General features: G+C 44.0%; 3 protein-coding genes across 4 annotated transcripts in view; 1 reads left to right on the plus strand and 2 right to left on the minus strand.

Annotated features, from left to right (window-relative positions):
* Positions 1–22,716, minus strand: part of LOC306808623 (connector enhancer of kinase suppressor of ras 2-like) — a gene marked incomplete at its 5' end in the record, with an annotated part of 175,918 nt that extends 153,202 nt beyond the window's left edge. The window contains 4 exons of the mRNA XM_079319342.1: positions 3,791–3,828; positions 4,128–4,301; positions 4,816–4,904; positions 22,155–22,716. Coding sequence (XP_079175468.1) covers positions 3,791–3,828; positions 4,128–4,301; positions 4,816–4,904; positions 22,155–22,716 — 863 coding nt within the window. The remainder of the gene's footprint in view (positions 1–3,790; positions 3,829–4,127; positions 4,302–4,815; positions 4,905–22,154) is intronic.
* LOC306808552 (sodium/hydrogen exchanger 2-like) overlaps positions 1–23,652 on the minus strand; it is a 516,475-nt gene that overhangs the window by 91,860 nt on the left and 400,963 nt on the right. The window lies entirely within an intron of this gene.
* The window catches only part of HDX (highly divergent homeobox), a 39,790-nt gene continuing 38,761 nt past the window's right edge, over positions 22,624–23,652 (plus strand). For both annotated transcript variants that reach the window (XM_079319228.1, XM_079319229.1), the window contains exon 1: positions 22,624–22,823. The gene's annotated coding sequence lies outside the window, so the exon portion shown is untranslated. The remainder of the gene's footprint in view (positions 22,824–23,652) is intronic.

Consider the following 23,652-nt stretch of genomic DNA (forward strand, 5'->3'; position numbering starts at 1 on the left):
TCCACTGCAGGCTGTTTTGGCAGACAAACCTGCCAGTCCCCAGGACTTTGAATCACAGACTCTGTGTGGAGTTATTACAGGTACTTAAGGAATAGCTGGTTTTCCATTTTAATTTTAAGCTGTTCAATAACACTGCATTCTCTGAAAGTCACAGCTGTATTTCATGGCATTGTATTTCATTTCATTCCCTTGGACTGCTTTGAAAAGTGAGTATTTATTTGGACAGAGGTGTCACTTCCCTGTAAATGAGTTCACATTTTAAATGACCTACTTGTAAACTGCTCCCCTTAGGAAGTACATCTCCAATGCTCCTGGTTGTAAAAGCACAGAGAATTCCCTCCAGACTTTGCCTCCAATGGAAACACAAACTCTCACCCTTTTATTAATTCAGTAAAGCATCCTAGCTCCCCTCTGCACCCCAAAGCCCCAGATCCTGTTCAGAACTCTCTGCATGTTAAAATAGAGGGGTTTGGGTTTGGGGTGCTCACTGATAACCTGCAGAACATCCTTGAGTTTCACAGGGAGCTCCTGCACCAAAAAGCAACAAAAACCTCCAGGTGAAGCCTTCCAGATGCACACCTTGGAGGGCAGTTTGCCATTTTCTCACATTAACATGTCAAACCTGACCCAGGGAAAACTGAGCAGTTGGAAACCACCCTGACCCTGAAGGCACTGGGGACCCCTATGGGTGATGTTTGTTTTCCAATGGGGCCACCATGGAATCTGAGCAAGGCAAAGGTTTTCCCTAAAGCACCTTTTGGGTCCCCAGGAAAACAGGTAAGTTATGTAAGAAATGGCTGTATACCAGAGGAAACACCTGAAAACCATTTGGAGATATCTAAAATTTTGGGGGAAAAAATGAGTACTGACTAAAAACTGTTGCTAAAAATACCTTCCCAATTCATGTTGCCAGCTCCTTTGAAACCTTCCCTTTTAACCACAGTGCCTTCTGCTGCGTCTGCTAAACTTTACAAAATAATTCTTGTATAAAGACAGTTTCTTTGACACAAAATTATCTAGAGTTTTAACTTTCCAGAACCTCTGAGAGCCTCAGGAATCAATTTCTCCAGGCTTGCATGGCCTTTTCAGGTTGTCCACACCATCAGATGCAGTTCCCTAATTGAATTCCAGTTGAGTGCATTCCTGAGAAAGGAACTGTGGATAAATACAAGATGCCAACTTGTCATTACAATGTTCCTTAAAGCCTACCAATTTTTACTTTTTTGGCAAGTAACATTTCCTAAAGGAAAAGAACAGAAGGGTGTCTCTTCTTGGGGGGGCTGAGGCTGCAGCTGCTGCTCTCACTGGAGCTGTAACCAGGACAAATTCTGGGGACCTGGGTCTCAAACCATTAACATCATTCTCATGGCTTCCTTCCATCTTCTCTACAGTTATTTGATGCTTCTGGTAACTTGCTGGTTAGTTTCAAAACCTTTCAGAATATAGAAATAAGTTCTAATGGCTTCAAGGGATATGATAAATGAAAGTTTTAAAAGCATATTGCTATCATTTCCCTGGGAAATACATTATCATTTACAATCTCCACAAATAAAACTAATTGTCTACATATTTTTAAGCCTCCCAAAGGTATACTAAAGTGGCAATATTTGTCCCATTGTTTATTAACATGTTGCTATCTACAGTCTAATTATATACTCATTCCTAAAGTGGTAATTTTTTGAAAGTGTCATTAATTTACCTTTTAATGCTGTGAAAGAAGTGACCTTTCAGAATAGAAGAACTACATAAAAACTGCCTTATCACTGTAAATCACAGCCTGTGCAGCCCTTTGACCTCCCTGGCACATGGATTTAGCAGAGTGACTGCAGCCAACAGAGCTGAGCTACACAACACATGGAAATTACAGGCAAACAGTGGCCACAGTTGGGCAATTTTTGCACAATAAGGTAGTTACAAGTAGTTTTAAACTGACTCCAGTCTGCCATTTATGTGGGTTAGGACTTTTCTTTGGCTGCAATTGAGCAATGCATCTGCAAAGGTAAATGCTGGGATAAAAAGGAGGCTTGTAATATTAACGTGGTGAAAATGGACAAATGTTAAACTTTTCCTGCTTGTGGATGTGCAGCTCATGTTACCAAGGAAAAGATCAACGTTGTGAACACTTCAGTGTTCATTGCATTGTCTTTATCTATGCTTGAACACAGGCACAGACTGGCAATGCTGCCTACTCCAGATATCCCTGTGGATGGTGCACTGAGCAGTCTGCTATGGAAATCCAATTGTCAGGCAACTCCAGACATTTAAAAACCTGCTGCTTGTATGACCTTCCTCCACTGCACATCATGGATTACTGCTCCCCAAGATGTAATTAGTTTGTATCAGAAGGATAAAAAAGCAGCTGGAAGTATTTTTTAAATTTAGCAACAAGTATTCCACACAGTTTAACACTTAATTTGCATTATAATTCAAGTAAGGAGTTAAAATAGCAGAGTGATCTGTCCACTTTTTAACTTTTATGTACTGAGAATGAAGGTGTGGATCAGAAAACTCCTCTGCACATACATTAGGATTTGACATCACCTAATGACATTGGAGCCTGGGAATCAATCCTGTATCTAAAGCTTTAGGATCCATCCCAATAACCTGCTTAAGCCCTCCCAGCTACCCCGAGCTCCCAAACACCTGAGACAAAGTACATCCATTCCCCCAGACACCGTTTGCTTCACAAGACTCCGTGCTTGTAAAAGAATAATTAATTAGCTGATAATGGCAACGTGTCTGATGAGCACCAAAAACAGCCCAATTTCAGCCAAGTCTGGAGATGCAGCTCAGCAAAATGAGATCAGAACCATTCCCTCATTTCTGAGAATACTTTGGAAGCTTTAAGGACGTTCGAGTGGGCATCCAATTCAACCCTCCCATAAGTTCACGTTACAGGAATCATTTCCATGAGTAACCTACACCCCGAATTTGCACCTCTTCTCCTTATATAACAGAGATCCCCCGTGGCAGGAATTATTTGTCTCGAAGACAGACAGCTCATCAGAAGCGCTGTATAACAACACTAATGCATCCCACCGTGGGAATACATTCTCCCCCCACCCCGGAGAAATTTAAACCACTCATCATCAGAACAATCCCTCGCCCTGCCATCCATCCCGCTCTGTTTGCAGCACAGCCGAGCATTGTCAGGCAAAACATGTCACAGCTGACGGCTGTGTTGTGAAACTGCGAATGTGCAGGGAAATCATCATTGCTGTCAAGTTATCCGGCGAGTTTCCCCGGGAGCCGCGCTCAGCCCTGCGCCTTCCCAAGGCTGGGCAGCCCGGGCAGGGCAGGACGTGTCCCTAAAGGAGCCAGGACAGGGCAGGATGTGTCCCTAAAGGAGCCTGGACAGGGCAGGACACATCCCTGAAGGAGCAGGATGCTCCAGTCCAGCTCCCGGTGCTCTTTGTGGTACCCAAAACTACAGGCGAGCGCTGCACAGCCACTGCATCAGATCACCTGATATGAGCAAACCAGACCTAACCAGGGCAAATTTAAAGCAGCCAAACATCCCGACGAGACCGTGTGCGAGGCATAATGGAGCCGTGAGACACAAACACTTTGTGTCTGCATTGTCCAACAAATGCAGTTGATCCCGGCTCCGCTGTCGGCAGCAATTCCCAAACACAGCCCAGCCTCTGCTCAGCCCTGTCTCTAACAACTACCGGGCAAAGCAGCACAGCGATGATCACAACTGAATAAACTCTTCCCAAAACAAAGAAAGCAAGGATGCAAATTGCCAGGATCCGAAGTACAGACAATACACGGCAATAAACGATCCTACCTTTCATCCAATCCACTACTTGCTTGGGCGTCCACTTGCTAATAGGTTCCATAACGAGAGCCATCATCAGATCACTTTATCATTCGCACCAAAATCGGGGGAAAAAGGAGAGAAAAAATTGTATCAGAGCATGGCTGGGCTAGGAGAGCTGTCGGATTTTACAGTGCAGTTCAAAGAGAAGATGCTGCTTTGTCCCTCCAGGTTCCTCCTGCACTGATTCAGTAATGTATAAAATTACACTGCTTGATCAGCTCTGGCACCTCCCCCACTGCACACAGCCTGCAACACCCGGAGCACGGAGCCAGGAAATGGTGCAGTACAGAGCAGAGTCACTCACCAGAGCTGTGCCCTGGAACACAGGGATGGAACACGGAGCTGCCCCGCCGGAGCTGCCCCGCACCGAGCGCCGCATCCCAGCGAGCCCCGGCATCCCCACCAGGCGAAATGTCACTGCTGCCGCTTGGCAGCAGAGCGTCTCGGCTTCATTGGGAATATGCTGACTGCCGCTCGGCTTAAAGTGAGGATAGAAACGTCAGGGTATCGCCTGGCATCTGGCAAAATGCTGAGCATCTTCCATCTTTACAATGCAAAATGTTGCTGGAGTCTTGTACTGTGTAATCATGCAATTCAGAATGTCAAACGCAGTATGAAAAGTCTTACCCAAGGAAAAAAAAAACTACTGTGAGACAACTCTTTCTTCTTTTTTTTTTTTTTCTGGCCATATTCAGAGCCAAGATATTTCCTCCTATGAGATGCTCATTTTTGCTCATTTTGTAAAAAAAGAATGACAGCATCGAGGAGTCAATTTGTACTGCTACAGCACTTTAGGATAGACAAGTACAGCAAGTATTTTGACTCTCAGTACTGGGATCATTACTCAATGTCTCCCTTTTGTTATGAAGGGAAAAAACCTGTTTTAAGTATTCCTAACCCTGAAGTTTACTACCCTTCTGACAGATGAAGGTGAGCCATTTCAATGAGACAAACCAAACAGCATTTCTTGGACCCATTTTGTGACTCTGCACCTCATGCAGCACAAATTCTGCATCCTGTGGCTGGAAAGGTGCTGCTGGCTCCAACTTTAGCCTGAGATCTGCAGCCCCACTATTTTGTGCTAAGGGGAGAAACTGAGAGTCCAGAAAAAAAGGCAGAACAAAGCAGTTCCACCTTTCTCTTTCCCCTTTGCCTTTTTCTGCTGTGCTGCTCCAAGTTTCCCCAGCACATCAGGGGAAGAGGATGGTGATGTTCCCATGTTGAAGTCCTCAGGCTGAGATCTGTCCTTTCTCTCTCATACTGGGGAACATGAAATACCAATGGAATATTTATCACAGAATCCCAGAGTGGTTTGGTTAGAAGGGACCTTAAAGCCCATCCCAATTCACCACCTTCCACTGTCCCAGGCTGCTCCAAGCTCTGTCCAGCCTGGCCTTGGACATTTCCAGGGATCCAGGGCAGCCACAGCTTCTCTGAGCACCCTGTGCCCACCCTTCCTAAAATCCAATCTAAACCTACTTTCTGGCAGTTTATTCTCTACCCTTTCAGGGCTCTTTTTGATATAGTTAAGGATGCAGACAGGCATCTTTCCCCCTGCTAAAGCATCTCCAAAGAGATGTGCCATTCTCAGCTCAGTGATGCACTCTATCCTTTTTTATTTTTCTTTAGCTTTGGGAAATAGTGTGATTAGTATTCTATGATGTATTTGGAGTGCTCAGAGCACAGATCTTCTTTACAAAAGGATTCACATCAATTCTCCTTCAAGAAGGCTGAACAGCATGTCAGCTTCCTCTCTGAGTTTTGGGAGACCACTTTCAGTAGCTTTGGTTCTGTCTAAATAGCTGTTTACAATGGACATAACAATGACAAAGCTCTCAAAGGCACAATACTTCTCTTTTTAGACAATAGTGGGCTAGCATTGAGAATAAATATTTCTATTAGCTATTGGAAACTGTACAAGTTGTTTAGGGGCTATTCTTTCTTCAAATTCTTAATATTTTTTAGTTTAATACCAGCATGGGAGAATTTGAGATAAACTATGTTGCATACAAACTTGGTATTTTGACACATTTGCACAATAAAAAAAATCTTCATTCATGATTGTTTGGACTATTTCCCTAATTCCTCTCATTTGACAGACATTCTGTCAATGCCCCTTTGTTTCACATTTCCTACCCAGGCTTGACTGGGCATTTTTTAAAAAATATATTTTGACATATTTTTGAAAGAGGATGAAGCCTGAATTCAAAGCTCATCAATGTCAATGGGCATAATTCCATTCATTTAAATTGTCCTTGGATGACAAAAGAAGCCTCAAACTATTATTTTGGAATCAGGGCTTCCATTTGCACAATGAGAACCTTCTAAATCTTTCATGTTCTGTTATTGAGGCTCTTGCCCCCAAAGATGGTTTGCATTTTCATTTATTCCCACTGTTATTCATGGTGCTGGCTCAGGCAGTAACTGTAATTTGGCTGGAAGACCCTGGCTGTCAGATAAACCCCTGTGATTTTCCTTAGCATTACCAGCCACAGCTTGCCTGTATTCTGGGATTTTACAACCTTCAGGAAAACCATCTACTTTTTTGTTCTACTTCTTGGAATAAAATATTCAAAGCAGCTCAAAAAGCTCCACTTCTCTCCTTCCTGATGATTTATTCAGGTGCATTCTCTGTTGCAAAGATCAGTGCACATGGCTCTGGTTTGTCACGAATCATTCCAGCCCCAGGGAAATGTTCCTTCAGCTACTCCCAAGGGTATGTTCAGCAGGGCAGCCATGGATGGTTCCACCTGGGGATTTCCCCTGCTTCTTCTTTTGTTGTTTCCAGGAAGATTTATTCCTCACACCCATGGGAATGGCACAGAACATGGCAAGATCAGGAAAGGAGCCCGTGGCAGACCATGGGACTCAGTGATGGATCCAGCTGAGCACTAGAAAAGCCAAATGGAGTCCAGGTTATTTCTGGAACCAGGGTTCAAGTCAGTTCAGAGCTCTTTTTGATACAGGTTATCCACTCTGCCTGCAGAGGTGAGGGCTCTGGAATGAGAATCATGGAATACTGAGCTTCATCCTTACTCCTGACACAGCTCTAAACCTCCTCCCTCCCCATTCCTGCCAGCCACGGGTCACTGCAGTGGGATCAAGTGTGCAAAGTCACTAAAAAAGGAATTTTTTTTAAAATAAGCAGAACTATGTAATCCCTAAATCTGTGCCATGTGTTTTCCTGCCTGTTTATTGCAAGGCTTCTGCCTAGATCTATCCCCCAACCTACCTAGCACTGCTTCCTAATGCCAACATAAAAGCAACAATGCATTCCCATGACTGTGTTTTTCTTCCAGGCTGAATGTAGCAAATCAAGAGAAAAAAGATCAAGGAACATCTTTCTCACTATTATTCTATCTAGGTCATGTAAATGAGAAATACTTTCTGACTGAAGTCTGCAAAGTGAGGCACTGAAAGGGAGAAGGGAAGCAGAGCTTTCACTACCACACAAGGTTGTTGTCAAAGGCCTCTATAAAATAATCTGGTAATTCCAGCCCATAATCATCTGCTGCCTTTGACAGCAAAGGCCTAAGGCTGAACAGACTGGTGGAAAGGTTTGGAGTCCCTCCTCCTTCCCAGCAATAATGCTGAGAGTGCTGTAGCTTTTGAGCACTGCCTGGTATCTCTGGGATTGCTAATTAAACCATCAGTCTCTGTATTTTCATGGTCACTGTGGGAGGCAGTTAAATGTTCTTGTGTATTTCATGGCCAGTGATAACTTTCCAATTAAGGATTATGCTCAAATCTAGTACCATAGTCACTCTAACACTTAAAACAATCATGTATTTCTCACAGTTTTCATTTGGTAACAATTATTCTCATCTTCTTTGATGAAGAAATAACTTGCATGTTGTGAAATAAGTCCTTTAGGAGTGGGTTAGTTTAATAAAGTCTTGACATGGCATTTGATGTCCATTATAGAAAAACAGGAGCATGCAGTTCCAGATTAAATAAGTCATGAATGCCTTGGAAAAGTGGTATGTAATGTTATAACTTAGGACATCTATAATTTATATTATTAATGGAAATGCAAGCAAAATCCCCAAGGAAATGACTGTTGAACTCTCAGTTATCATTAAAGCTTTTTATCCTGTAACATTCCAATATTATACAGCTGCTTTTTGTGGAAAAGAAGATATTCTTAAAAAACAGAATGGAGCTGAATTGTTTATTTTGATCAGCTCTGTTCTGAGCCAGGTTCTGTCTGATGTTGCCTCCAACACTTGTTGAGAGATGGCAAGAAAAGTGCCTGTGGTGAAGTTACATGAGAGCAATACATGTGCTGGGAGGAACAAAACCCAGCTTAGCCCTGGGAGAGAGATTGACAGATTCTCCTATTTAAGGATAAACCTTGGCCTTACTTAACCCTGGCTTTGCAACCTGAGGGGCTGGGCTCTGTTCTCCCAGCCCAGCCCAGCTCAGAGAGCTGGGGGGGTCCCTGTGCTTTGAGCAGGGCTGTAAGGAAAAGGTTTGGATCATTCCCAGCCCCAGAGAGCATCAATGGGTGGGTCCTACATGGTCCATCAGCCTTTATTTCAGATCACAGGATATCCTGAGCTGGAAGGGAAAGGATCAAGTCCAGCTCTTAAGTGAATGGCCCATCTAGGACTGAACCCACACCCGTGGTGGTCTCAGCACCAAGCTCAACAAACAGAACCATCCCTTGGGTGGGAATTGCATTGTCATGTCCAGAAGTTGTGGCTGCCCCTGGACCCCTGGAAGTGCCCAAGGCCAGGCTGGACAGGGCTTGGGACACCCTGTGACTGCAGAAGGTGTCCCTGCCCATGGCAGGGGTGGCACTGGATGGGTTTTATGCTCCCTTCCCACCCAAACCATTCCATGATCCTGTGATTCTCCATCACATCCTGAGCTGGTTCCCATGTACGTTCACCATTCCTGACTGCCCTTGGTGGAATTCTGCCAGCTGTGACCCCAGGAGGCAGCAGGTCTGTCCCTTGAAGTGTGGGATGGTGAGGATGGTGAGGATGGTGAGGATGGTGAGGATGGTGAGGATGGTGAGGATGTGAGGATGGTGAGGATGGGAGGATGGCGAGGATGTGAGGAGGGTGAGGATGGTGAGGATGGTGAGGATGGTGAGGATGTGAGGATGTGAGGATGTGAGGATGGTGAGGATGGTGAGGATGGTGAGGATGGTGAGGATGGTGGGGATGTTGAGGATGTGAGGAGGGTGAGGATGGTGAGGATGGTGAGGATGTGAGGATGGTGAGGATGTGAGGATGGTGAGGATGTGAGGATGGTGAGGATGGTGAGGATGGTGAGGATGGTGAGGATGGTGAGGATGGTGAGGATGGTGAGGATGGTGAGGATGTGAGGATGTAAGGATGGTGAGGATGTGAGGATGGTGAGGATGGTGAGGATGGTGAGGATGTGAGGATGGTGAGGATGGTGAGGATGGTGAGGATGTGAGGATGGTGAGGATGGTGAGGATGGTGAGGATGGTGAGGATGTGAGGATGGTGAGGATGGTGAGGATGGTGAGGATGGTGAGGATGGTGAGGATGTGAGGATGGTGGGGATGTGAGGATGTGAGGATGGGAGGATGGTGAGGACGGTGAGGATGGTGAGGATGGTGAGGATGTGAGGACGGTGAGGATGTGAGGATGGTGAGGATGGTGAGGATGTGAGGATGTGAGGATGGTGAGGATGGTGAGGATGTGAGGATGGTGAGGATGGTGAGGATGGTGAGGATGGTGAGGATGTGAGGATGGTGAGGATGGGGAGGATGTGAGGATGGTGGGGATGGTGAGGATGGGAGGATGTGAGTTTGGTGTTCCACATTCTGGAGTGCCATCTGCTGGCACTGCACCCTCGGCAGCTCCAGCACCACCACAGCCTCCTTGTTAATAAACCCCATTCATTCTTTCATTCATTCATTGCATTTAATTTTCACTGCTAGCACTCGCTCTTGTTTCAGCCTTAAGTATTTTTTTCTACAGGAACTCACTGCTCATCCTTCACAGGTATTAATATCCTAGTTTTTACATGGAGCCTCATTAAAAATTTGTATTTTTCATGCTTCATTAGATGATAAAACTGTTTTATCAGTGTGTGTTAGTCATAATTTATGGTACTTTACATTATTTGGGCATTAAAATACCCTTAACAAATGGTTTGGAAATCAAGGCTAACATTAGAAAAATGCAAGAAGTACTTAGTTTCTCAGGAATGCAGAGAAATTATTTCATTATCACTTGCTGAAAAATATGTCTTGACATAGCTGAGATGGTTTTGTGCACTGCTTTTTTCTTGGTGTATTTTAGTGCTCACAAAAGTCCTCTCTTGGGACTGAAATCCTCTATTTAGTCACAGAATATGCACATGGACGAGGCACTGCAAGCTTCCTCCTGTCTTGCATCACTTTCATCATAACATCATCTTTTTTTTTTTTTTTTTTTTTTTTTTTTTCCAGGAGCTGCCCTTTAGCTGTTGTTACAATTCCTTGACATCAAGAGTAGCTTTTCTACAAAACAGATTCTCTAGACTGCACATCTCTTGGAAAAATGATCATTTTTCACAGCTCTATCCAGAGTTTAAAATGCAACTTCAGTGTATTCATGTCAAAGATATAATGTAGAAAAATTAACTGAAAAAATATAATTCTTCTCCAAGAGAAATCCACTGATTTCAGTGAAGACACTGTGGAGTTACAACTGGGGTGATTTTTTTCTCATAGGAGATGAACTTTGTGTTCTTTGACTGCAAACAAGCAGAGAACACTGAAATATTTTGATATTAAGGAAAAGTTCTGCTCAGTTCAGAACTCACTACAGAGTGGAACTAAAGGAAGGAGAAACAGGGGAATATCTTGCAGCAAGTCTGTTTGAGCCTCACATGCAGCATCAGAGGGATCCTGTGCAGGCAATTCTATGCTCAGAATGGATTCACTCTCTTAATTCAGTTTTCCATGACATGGAGCTTACAGTACTGACAGTCACAGGGTCACCATGAGAATTTCTGAGGGCAATCTCTTCCAAAATAAGTTCCAGCTCAACAGAAATCATCTGTGTGTTGTCAAATTTATTACACATGGAATAATGGTCTTTATTTTGTAGGTATTATGGAGATCAGAATAAATTTTCAGAACTGCTTTTTTGACCCTAAAATTGTAGGAATTTTGAAATTTGAGTGCTGCTAACTCCAGCTCCTTTTCTTTGAAGAAAATACACTATCAGAATATTTATTACTACAACATGTTTCATTTCCTGTCAATATATCCATATTCATTTATATACAATATGATTGGTATTTGCCTTTCCCCTTCCTCTAGTAAATAAATGAAAAATATTTATTTGATAAAAATGGTATAAATGTTCAATGCACTTCCTCTGCAAGAACCACATAACAACTTTTAAGCAAAAAACCATCTGTTTCTCACTACATTAGGTAAATAATATTACTTTGGAAGAAAAACAGTAATAATGAAAAACTTGACAACAATAATAAAACTTCCAAACTATTGATACCAGATTCTCTTTTAATTCATTACTTGCTGGCTGGAAAGGTGGCTTTGAAGCACAAGTGCCTGTTGATTTTCCTGATGCATTCAGGAACCAACTCTGCATATTCAGTGATTCTGTGAAACTTGGGCTGTATGTTCTGTGTGACATTTCTGGTGTGAAGAAAATATCCAGCAATGTTGGAAATGGGCTTGTTTGGGAGAGGAGGGACAAGCTCATGTTCATGTGCCCAGTAGAACCTGGGTGCACTCTGGGCAATGGTGTGGACAACTATCCCACTGAGAAAAACCACTTTATTCTTTTGTGTTTCATCATTATCTCCTTCTCCACCACCCCACAGCAAAATGTGCCTTACAGAAATGTTTGAGCATGGCCTTCAGTATTCAAAGAGTCACTCTGCCTTGCAGAGATATCTGATGGGGTGACCCAGGATGTGCTGGCACGAGGAATGTCAGATTCATGGAATTGTGACAATTATTATCATGCCATCTTCATTTTCCACTGTGATTTTTGGTCCAAGCTTGTCTTTCATGCTGCCCAGTGTCTGGTGACAGCAAAAGCTTTTCTTCAAGGCATTCTCAAGATGGCTTTTTCTTTATCTTAGCATCTCTGCAAAGCCCTGCTATTATTAGGTCTTTCTAATGCCTTGGTTAAAACCTCAGAGATTATGCTCCTGCTTTATACTCCAGTAGCCCTCTTCATTCTCCATGTTTGGTTAGACTCAATATTTGCTTGGAGGACTGGCTGTGACTACAGAGACATTCCCAGCATGTGTTGCCTTAATATGGAGAGCAGAAATAGAGATACAAGAATCTGAAAGCTAGGAAAAGAAAATTGGTGTGAGCCACCAACACCTGCCAGACTAACCTGACATGAAAACATCTGCTGCAGCCTCCACCATGGGCACTTCAGAAAATTCAGTATGAGAAGATTTCTATTCTGCCCTTGATGCCTCTGTGAGTGATGAAGCCTCAGGTCTGAATGCAGAGCTGGACATTTTTGATCCTTTCTGTAGCCACACACTGGCACGAGTTAAACACTGATCCGAAAGAAGGATGCAGAATAAAAAGGTCTCTTCCCTTCAGCCTGTCTCTGCACATTAAGTTGATTTGCTGTTTAGAGACAAGGAGATGATGGTGATGTGTCCTGTCGTGTTTTCCTCTGCATTCCAGCAGCATGCCCTTTGCTCTTAACCAGGAGCTTTGCATCAGCAACCAGCTTTCCTCCCATAATTAATTTCTCAGGGCTCTTCCCCTGCTCTTTCCATTCCAAACAGCTCTGCCCTCTCTCACATGCAACAGTAGCTTTATTTTCAAAGAGCTTGGCAAGCAAACAACATGATTTTTTCCTTTTGGACAACCTGAAACCATGTTAGATGGTGACAAGGCTCGCTCTGATCAAGCTGAGGAAAGCATAAACTAATTGCCAAGAGCTGGGAATCTCTGTAGCTGTGCTTCAGAGCCAGCTTTCATTTCTCTCTCACTTTCTTGTAGTTACAAACTGTACCAGCTCAGCTCCAAAATAAAGGCCTGCCATCCAGAAACCTTGTTTATAGGAAGGGCTGTCAAACCCTCAGCCATCTGCAGCTCCTGCTCCCCTTGCTGCTCCCAGAGCTCCTTCCTTCCAAAATCTCAGTCCTCCTGCCCCCTGGGAGGGAAGGACAGGGTGTTCTGCAGCCACCAAGCACCAACCACAGCCCTGCCATAAAAATCCAGGGACAGATCCCTTGATTTAGGGGTTTTCAACAGCTGTTGCAACAGCAGTTCTTGAAATACTTTCTGATATATCTAATCCACTGAGCATTTCCTCAGGACCTGTGTCCTTTAAGCTTTCCAGCAGCTCATTTCTTCCTCAGATCTCCATGAGGAGTCTCTCTTCTCTTTTTCAGCCTCTCCAGAGACAGAAAAACCTGCATTTTTAGCTCTTCCCTTAGTTGTTCTGCCTGTATGATTAGACATACACATATCAAACTCTCTCATCCTAAAACAAGGAGCCAACACTTTTAACACAGACATGACCAGGACCAAGCCTCGCCGTTGGAGTTCCCTGCATGTCACCAGCAATTCCCAGAGTTTCACCAGTTTTGTTCCTTAAGCTTCTGTTTGTTTCCCAGTTGAATCCAGCCCACCAGCTCCAGCACTCAGTTTTCTCCCAAGGAAAACCTCTTGTGCAGTTTGAGCTGTTGAGGGTTTCTTCTTGATAAATAAACAGTTCAGTGCAGCAGCAGCAATTTTTGGCCACAAAGCCTCTCTGCAGGTGTTACTGCTGTGAGCCAGTGCTGGGAAAAGGTGAGACTGGTCAGAAACCTGTTAAGAACCTGCCCCTTATTTCCTGCTCCCTGCAGACAAGGCCCTGTGTCTTCTGCCTGGAAGAGCTCGAGGATTTAAGAGACTATTTCAAGTTATAATGTTTAAATAAAAATCAAAGTCATATATTCCAACATTATCTCCCTCTTCCCCATAATTCCTCCAAGGCTCATCTCAGGATAATAACTTTCCATCATGTGAGCTACCCATTTAACATTTCCTTAACTCTTTGGGGAAGGGGTGTAACTGTGCAGCCGCCTTAAATTAATTTGAAAGAGTTAGAAAAAAAATTGGCTCCATTCATCTATCTAAAACTATCCATATTATCTCCATCTATTATTTATAAATTCATTTTGCATTCTAAACTAAACCCCACACCGTCACTTATGTTTAATGCTGCCTGCCCATTTTCCTGATGAAGTGCCACATTTGCTGCATTTCTGCATCACATCTTTTTAACAAATGTCTAATTTCTGCAATCATGTATCTTGCTAAGAAAGTTCTTTCTCCTTTTGTATAGCTCACCAGTTTTGCTGTATTGCTGCTCTCTCCCAGTACATCATCATGAAACTTAGCAGGACATTTCTCATGTTAATTGAACGTTCTGCCCATACATACAGATATTTATAATCTCCTGGGGGAAAAGCTGTTTTAGTGGCTTTTCACAGCACAATTCATTTTCTTATTTCTACTTATTCACAGAAAATGTTAGGATTAAAAATAGCTTAGGCTGAAAACTTTGTTGAAAGCATTTTCCCCTAAAATTACAAGTGACATGTTTTCACACTTAAGCAAAAATATGTATCATTAACTGTGAAAAAAGTGACATTAAAAAGAGATTAATTTTTAAAATATTAATTTATTGCAAAAAAAATTCATACACTGTCTGTTAATAAATCTCCAATGAACTTTTCTGGTAGAACATCCTGGTTGGAATTCTAATATTCAGACTGCAATACAAAAGTTAATTATTTTGCTGTTAAATTGCCACCAGAATCAAAGCTTTTCAGGAATTGTGACTCACATTTTCCTATCTTTCCAGTTTTGGGTTGCTGCTTGCAGACTGTGACCCTCTATATTGAAAAGAGCATTTTCAAATTCGACTATTTATCACAAATGTATGTCTTGAACACTAAAATCTCCCCCAGGCAAATTAATTTTTTATGCTGAATATAAGCATTCCCCTTTGTACAATTTTAGCTGTACCAAGTTAATAGCTCTAAAATATGACTTGATTTGAATTTCAGTTTCCAAACACCACTTTGCCAGTGCAGCACCTAGAAAGTGATACAAAAGCAAGGTGAGCTTTCACATGGATGTCACAGGGAGAGGATTGACATTAGAAAGTAACACAGAATTAAATTCCCATTTCCTGGAACTCAGTTCATCACCCTTTATGTCAGGTCACTCTTGTGATTAAAAGCCAAATATAATTATTTGAATATTCCTTTCCAGTCGGTTGTGTTCCTTCTGTGTCCCAGAAATTTCAGCCGGATCACATTTCTGAGTTGGCTCAGGAAAATAATACCATTCTCTATTAAAAATGATCACATTTAGGCCCATGAAAAATTTTGTTGCCTAGAATAAAAAAACCCTTCGAACTCAGAATTTTCCTTTCTCTTCCTACAGACACAAACGTGGGGTTGTGGCAATCAGAAAGAATTCATGTATTAAACCACTTAAGCACAGCATAAGGGCCTGCTCTGACTTGGAAAGTGGATATGTTAATTAGCTTAAATTTGACTCAATAGGAACAACTTGACATTTAGTTTGAAAGGTCTAAATGTTTCTGTAGAGTTCATACTCCAATACTGCTGGTAGGGTACTCTGGTTTTCCTTTTTTCCTTTCCCAAAATACAAAAAGTTCATTTGCAAAGGTTTACCTAACATAAACGACTTACAGGGGGGGCTCTCAGGGCAGCTGACACAGATCCTGATTAAGTGGAATCCCTGGCAATAGACTCTGCCATGAAGTTGGGCTATTTGCTTTTCTTCAATCCTCCCGGGTTTTAGATGCTTTCAAATCTTCCCTAATCCTGGCTGAAGGGCACAGCTCCTGGGAAGGGGCTGCTGCTGCTCCTGCAGCCTCCCTGACACACCTGAGCACCACCCACCCTGCAGATGCAGCTCAGGGACACACCCAGGGCTGGGAGATGGCACCAAGGCACTTTTCTACCCTTTTTGAAGCCCTGAAAAGGATAGAGATCCTTTTCCTGCTGGAAGCATCAGAGACGCTGCTCGCTGGGCTGGACCTCCCACATCCCACTGAGAATTATAAATTTATTTCTTTCCACGTCTCACACTTCCAAAGCACATCCTTGAGGTTCATTGCCCTGTTTCACTGCCCTCTTTTCCCTCAGCAAAGTGATATCTGGCATCTTCTTTGTCTCCCAATTTTCCTGCTGCTGTTGAAATGCTGCTTCGAGCACCACTCCCCTGACACTACTCAAGTGACCACAGCTTCACTCCCCCGTTTTTTTAATTCCCAGAGTCAGAAATTGATTAGTTAATGGAGCTTAAGCTCCGTGGCTTGCAGCGCCCTGCACCCTTTCATTAGCTGGGAATCCGAGATAAACACAGTGATTTAGGGCTGCTGAGCAAATCCATCAGCTCCATGGCATGACAGGTCGCTGCTGCTTTTGCTCTGGGAGCTTTACTGAAATACACTGCTAACAGCTATTTTTCCCCCTATATTATATCAAAAAGCGCTTTTTTTAATTATTTTTTTTTTAATAGGATGTGTTAAGGCACAGTGGAAGCAGCTGCTTCCAGGGAGACAGGAGTGGGTGCTCCCCATGGAGCAGGGTCACAACCAGGACTGAGGTGGCCCAAGGGGGTCCTGGAAGGGACTATGGGGTTGGGAAAAGAAAAACCTCAGAAGGACAAGAGAATGGATGAGTATGTCAGAAGCAAAATGTCCATGTGAGTGTAAAATGTATTAATACTATTTTATAATTAAATGTATTAAATACGTATTTTTTCATTGGAAAACACAGAGATCAAAGTCAGTTATTGATAGTGATGAACGCTGAGGAGTAATGCTAATTAAGGTTTCATAACTGGAAATTCCTTCATCAGCAACACTTTGATACTGTCAGGAAACTCCAATCCCACAGCCCATCCTTGGTGCACTAAAACATGATAAATGCAGCATTTCTATCATCTCAAATAGTGACTGCTGGAATTCCAGCTGTGAGGATCACTCTGTGTGGGAGTGCTCTAACACAAAACACCCACCAAAATCAACCAGGACTAAAAAGGTTTTTGATATGATTCAAGAGGTTGAGTTCTTGTGCTCTTATCTTGCATTTAAAAGGAGACAATTCAATTTGTGCCCCAAATGCTGCTCAAAGTGCCTCACCCAGAGCTCTGCCATGGGGACAGCTGGGTGACAGTGACTACACCTCAACCAGATTGGGAATTTTGTCTCACCTCAAAGGAGATTAAAGGCATTTCCTGGATATGGTTGGTCCTGAAGAAGCCTCCATCAGGCACCCAAAAGTACAAACTACATCACCAGGAACTGGGAAATAACCTTCCCCTCTCTTACAAAAGCTTTCTTTTAATGTCACATCATTCCATTTTATCTGGGCTGAGATTAAACAAGATGAAATGGAGAGGAAGTAAAACAGGTTGGAGACAATAATGCAGTGCTAGCACGAGCAAGACTTCATTTAAGGAAATTATTTAAACAAATAGTGATTCATACAAAAGCTGTCTTCTTTCATGAAAGAAATAATTTGCATTTAAACAAATTCCTCTGTAGATGAAAGAAAACAAGGTTGCAATAAAGGGGAAAATATTTGGCATCAAACCATTGATACTTCAATTTTATTGTTATCTCAAAGACAAAGATGGAAGATTACTTTGTAAACATATTTCTTCACAGGATGATTCTGTAATGAATGATAGCAGTCTGTGATAAGATCTAAACTTACAAAGACTTGTTGCAAAATAAAAGTGGTGCTGTGGGACTGAACAAACTAGGATATTTCTTCTAAAAAAGCCAGTGGCTCCTTCTCAAGGAGGACACTTCCCCCTGATCTTTGCCTTCTCTTGAAATCCCTCCTGCCAATTGATGGATGGATCAGCCAAGCAGGGAATTGTCTCATGGATTTCCCTCCTTGCTGAAATCTGGCACTGCCAGACCTGGCATTTTTAGCTGATCTTGTATTTTTGGGAGGCCATGTTTTCAGCAAGACCCAAAGGGCTCACAGTGGGGTTAATATTGTTTAAAAATTCCATGCTTTCCTTTCAAGGAGTGCTTGTGGTTTAGCACTGGTGAAAAGGTTTCCTTGGAATCATTCAGATATTCACCTTTCTTCAGCAGGAATGTGGAGCTATTGAGGAGCACCAGGTGCTTTGTGCTGCTATTTTATTCATTAAATTGATTCCAAAGTTTTTGTCTTCATCTCTGCTTTTATGGCACTGTTTCCTTTAGAACTAAACTTACATTATATTTTATTGTATAATTTCTTTGGCTTGCTATGACTGGGGAGAAAAATGAGCTTGACTAAATCAAACAAGGTAACAGAAGCAAGGAGAAACACTTGAAGGAACTGCTGGGTGATGGTTGTTTTTATTTCCAAGGACTCGGGACAACCACTATGTTTATCCTTTAAGGGAAAATAAAAACACTTTTTGAGGCTATTTCAGCCTAGTAAAAAATACAAGAGAAAAAATAAAGACCTGGTAACAAGGGATAGGCATGAGCTTTGGTGGAGATGGAATAAAGTGTGGAATAAAGGTAGAAAAGAAGCAGCAAAGCAATGTTTGATGTTGGGAGACTGAGCAAACAGAAAAACCATCTTAATCTCTGGAGAAATACAAGTCAAAGAAAAGCAAAGTGCTGCCTAAACTAATAAATGCTTTGAAGATTCCAACTTAACATTTTCTTGGCTGCTTTTCTAAAAAAAATCATGGGAAATCAGAATTGCTTGGGCTTTACCTTGAGGTGAATCATCCCACCAGTTGAATTTGGGCTTGTAGGGGGAAGATAAATGATGAAAGGAGGGGCTGTATAGATTTTTTTAATGATGGTTCTCTCTGGTTATTTGCTTCCTCATGCCTGGTTTTGTTTGCATTTCTATTTAAAAAATATTTTAACTTATCGTTTGTACTATAAAACTCTATATGCCAAAAATACTACTGGGTAAAAAATAAATATACAATAATTATTTTCCTCTTTTTAAAAAATTTTGGTGCCTTGCATTTTTATATGTTTCTCAAGTTCATAATTTTTCCTTCTCAGTGTATGAAAAATTATCAAAGGCAATAAAAATGAAAGGAAACAGCATCCCTGATTTTCTTAAAAATATTCCAATAAGTAAAAAGTGGAACAAATCCTTAATAAAATATCTATCCAGCCAGGCTCTTTTCCATTTTTTTCCCATAAGCACCAGCTGTTTTTTCCATACCAGCACAAAGGACATATTTACAGATTCAGTTTATGGGAGCTTTGTTTATGCACTGGGTGAGGATTAACAAGTAATTTTAATTAATATGGCAAAAACCAAGTTCAAAGACAGAAAATTTACAAATCTTGTAAGACCACTAATTCTGGCTGGGTTTTTAGATGCAGGAAATGTGCCACATGGAATTTTCCATATTAACATTTTTCCTGAGGTTTACACTCTGTAATCCTTTCTCCATCACCATTTTGCACGGAGCCTCCTGATTTAGCAGATCTTTAATCACACCCTTGTGCTCCCAAGGTTTAGTGTGTCTTTATAATATTTCTGTAAAATGAGCATTGCTTTTGTCATTTTGGGTGTTCATTGAGCAGAAAACCTGGGAAAGAGCAGGAACCTAAACCAAGAACTTTGACCTCTGCAAAACCAATGGCATTGATAGGAAAAGAAGGACACACATATTTTGGTGGAAACAACTGGGATTTCACAAGAATAAATCAAGTCAAACTTTCCTTGGTGGCAGAATAAGGAGCCTTGTAGAGACATGAAGCAGTAAATGTTACATATCTTGGCTTTAGCAGGGTTTTTGGAATGACCAGACACATTCTTGGAGTGAAACTGAGGGGACAAAGCCCCAGAGATCCTCAAAAAACTGCTGATACACTTTTCCAACAAAATGAAAGGACCAGAGGGGTTTTCCTGTGGCCACTCTTGAACCTGAAGTTTAATAAATCTCTTATCAGGGTTGAAAATCTCACAGATTCAGGATCAATGATAGCAAGAGGTTTCCAAAGGGAGGATGGTCAAGCAGCAGATTAACTCCAGGCTTTTCAACACTGGGTTCCCCACACACCTTCCCAAGCTCAGGTTGGACTCTTTGGGGACAGATTCAATCCAGGTCCCTTTTTGGCTGATGCAATGCAGCCCCACAATTCAATTTGGAGCAGTGTCAGAGCCAAATTGCTCGATACGATGGGGAATTGCAAATACAAAAATTCCAGGTGAAAATGGGCTCTTTTCCACACTTTTTTACTCCTTCTTGGGAGGCCACTGGCATTACAGGTGACCCCAAGGTCTGGCTTAGAGCTTTAAACATTATCTAAAAAACAGTGTCCTGAAGTGAGTAAAGGAGTGGGGTGGGTTTGTCCCTATGCTTTCCTCTGTGTTTTCTAGACTCCATAAAAAGCCAGAGAAATGGAAATAGCAGCCATTGCTCTAAACTGTGTGACCAAAGCTGGTCAGGCTTTGGTCACACACCAGCTCCCAAGCCCTCACCTAGGAATTCTGAGAAGAGACTTCTCTTACCTGCACAATCTGCTACAAGTCTGAGAATCTTCCTACAATCTTGCTACAATCTGAGGAGCTTCCTCCACAAGCTGCTGGAAAAAGGAGAGGTCTTGGAACATTTGTGGTTCCTGAGTGTGGGCTCTGCTCCCTGTCACACCAGGGAGCAGTGCAGATGTTCCCAGCTGTGGCAGGAAATACCCACACCCAGTCCTGATGCTTTCCCCCCCTGGAACCACACCGGGGTAAATCACTAATGGTGAGCTGGGCTAATCAGTTTAATGAGCTCCTACAGAGGAGCTGCAGCACAGTCTCCCTTTGATGCTAATTCCCTCATGGAAGGACTCCTTTCATGTCCCAGGCTACTGTTTAAACCACCAGACCAATCTGCCAGCCCCTGTTAATTTAAATCTGTCACTAATGAAGCAGGAAACATTTGGATATGGTGGCAGGAGAATAATATTTGGTTTATTTCATCCTGCCAGTTTTTTTTTCCTCGAGGTTTGGCTCCTTGAGAGGCATTACCAGGGAGGGAAATAAATAACATGAGATTGTTTCTGGAGCAGCTTTGTTAACCTGCATGTTCAGCCTCCTCTTCTATATTGTAAAGAACATTACTGTGATCAGTAAATCTCTTTTTGGGGCTGCAAGTCTGCAAACTGGTTTCTTTGACAACTTAAATACACATCTCATGTCTCCTTTCAAAACGATTCTATGAGTTTTTTGATGAAAACTGTAGAAAAAGCACCTGTGAGCCCATTGTTAGTCAAATTAGAGTCCTTGAAATATTGCTTTCTATTATTCACCATTTTAAAGGAGTTTAATAACCTGCATTTTATCAAACACCACTGTATTTTTCAAGGGATTTCAGAGAGACTCACTATTTTTGTCTCCCAAGCCACAGATAACTTGAGAAGAAAACGTACCAAGTTTCTCAGGAATCGTTCCATAGCTAATTCCAAACCAATTATTTTCTATAAAAGTGGTGGTGCAGAGGTTTTGTGGTTGCTGTATTTAATTTTTACAGGGCGAGTGTTGATGGCACACAGAGGAAGGGAACACATCCAGGAGACAAAGCAGCACAATAGAAGATTTAGGGTTTAAATATATGGGCTATCCTTAAAATCCTGTTACTAAATTCAGGATGTTTACTACACCATAGAATCATAGAATGGTTTCAGATGGAAAGGACATTAAATATCATCTGTTCCCAGCTCCCCAAAGGAATGCCACCACTAGCTCAGAAGTCAGTGTTAAAATTTTTAAACAATGTAAACAACTTCTTGCAATTTTCAAATAAACATAAACACTGTCTGCTTTTCTGCTCCCTGCCCAGAGAGAACCAACAGCGATTTTTACTTGAGCCCTGCAGAAATATTTACTGGTATTCCTGATTAAAGCATCACACAAAATTAATTGCCTGTTTAATATTTTAACATGGTGACTTTCAGAGGAAACTATTTGGAGTAGAATATGGAGTAGAAGTCCAGAGACTGTAATGAGCAAAGGTCTCAAATCTGATTGTGATTTCTCAGTGCTCCTACAGCCAAGCCAACAAACAGTGATTTTATATGATTTCTACCACACAATCCATCAGTGTGGGTCAGCAGTGTCCTTCCTGCTCCTCTGCTCAGGAGGTTTTTGGTTTTTTGAAGGGAAATGGAGCTGGAAGGGGCTGGCACTGAGGCTGTACCTGGATCCTGTAAGGACACAGTGTTTGTGTGTGTGCTTTGTGCTGTCACACCTGGGCCCCATGGGGTACCTGCCCTGCTCCCTTCCCAGAAATAAATAAACATAAATAAATTATTTATTTCTTGAGTGCCATAGTATTGATGCAAATGAAGCCTCACGGAGCTGTTTGGGTTTCCCTGGCTCCCTGTGAGCACACCGCAGGGGTGGCGGGGATGGCCCAGGCTGCGGCTGGAAGGGGATCTGGAGATCGCCCAGCCCGAGCCAGCGGGAGGCGGTGACACAGGAAAGTGTCCAGGTGGGGCTGGGATGTCTCCAGAGAGGGACACTCCACACCTCCCCGGGCTCTGCCACCCTCATGGAAAGTTCTTCCTCAGGGTGGAACTTGTGTTGTAGTTTACGGGCACCGCTCTTGTCCTGTCGCGGGCAGAGCCCGGCACCACCCTCCCGGACACATTTACACGGATTGCGTTCTCCCTCCCTCCCTCTCCCTCGGCGCAATCCGAGGGATGGCTCGGAGCGCTGCCGGCGGTGCGGGCCGGGCCCGGCGCTGGGGGCGGCGCGGCTCCGGGGGCGGTGCGGGGCTCCGGCTGCGGCCGCCCCGTCCCCTCGGAGCCGCGCTCCCGTGCGCGCCCCCCCGGCGGGCGGCGGGGGCGGGCGCCGTCCGGGCCGCGCTGATCGCAGCGCGCCATTGGCCGCTGTCTGCGCGCACGTCACGATCATGATGAGAATTAATGATCGGGGCCGCTGATTTCATTGTGTGACGCCGGGACCGACCCAGCCGAGCCCGGCCGAGCCCGGAGCCCCCCGCGCCGGCCCCGCGCTGCACGGTAAGCGCGGGGGAGCCCCCCCCCGGGTGCGGAGCGCGGAGGGGCCCCGGGCGGGAGGGGCGCGGCGGAGGGGAGGAGGAGGAAGATGATGATGGTGATGATGATGGTGATGATGATGGTGATGGTGCCGGCGATGCCCCCCCCGGGCCCGGCTGTGGGGGTGGGGGGAGGCCCGCGCGGGCTCGCGCGCGCGGACCCGCCCGGCGCGCGCAGGCGCTGCTGCGCCTCCCGCCCCCCCCGCGCGGCCCCGATGGGGCGGGGGGGGGGGGCAGCGCCGGGCGCGCGCCGGGAGCCGCCGGGGGAACTGCGCGTGCGCGCGCAGCCGCTCCGCGCGCGCCGGTGGGGCGGGGAATACCCGCGCGCCTGCGCCCGCCGGGCTCGCTCTGCGCGTGCGCGCCGGGCCCGGCAGTGGCCCCTCAACCGCGGGTGCCTCAGTCACAGGCACAGAAATATCACAGAAACATCGCGGTCACTGAAACATCGCGGTCACAGAGCCTGGGAAACGGCCCGCGATCCCCGGCACAGCCCATCACCGTCCGCTCAACCACGGCACTCGGTGCTACCACCAGCCTTGCCTTAGGAGTGTGCTGCCTCCCTGAGCAGACCCTCCCCATGTCTGAGCCCCCTTTCTTTGGAGAAATTGTTTATAAAGTCGGTCCTAAATGTCCCCTGGCACATGTACTGTCATCGCTGATTTCCTAATTTCCCGGTGCCTCAGTCACAGAATCCCAGAGGTTGGGAAAGTTCCTGAGATCACCGAGTCCAAGCTGTTCCCAATCCCACCTTGACACCAGCCCAGAGCACTGAGTGCCGCGTCCAGGCCTTCCTT

Source organism: Erithacus rubecula (genome assembly GCF_903797595.1).
Source record: "Erithacus rubecula genome assembly, chromosome: 15".
Taxonomy (NCBI): Eukaryota; Metazoa; Chordata; class Aves; order Passeriformes; family Muscicapidae; genus Erithacus; species Erithacus rubecula.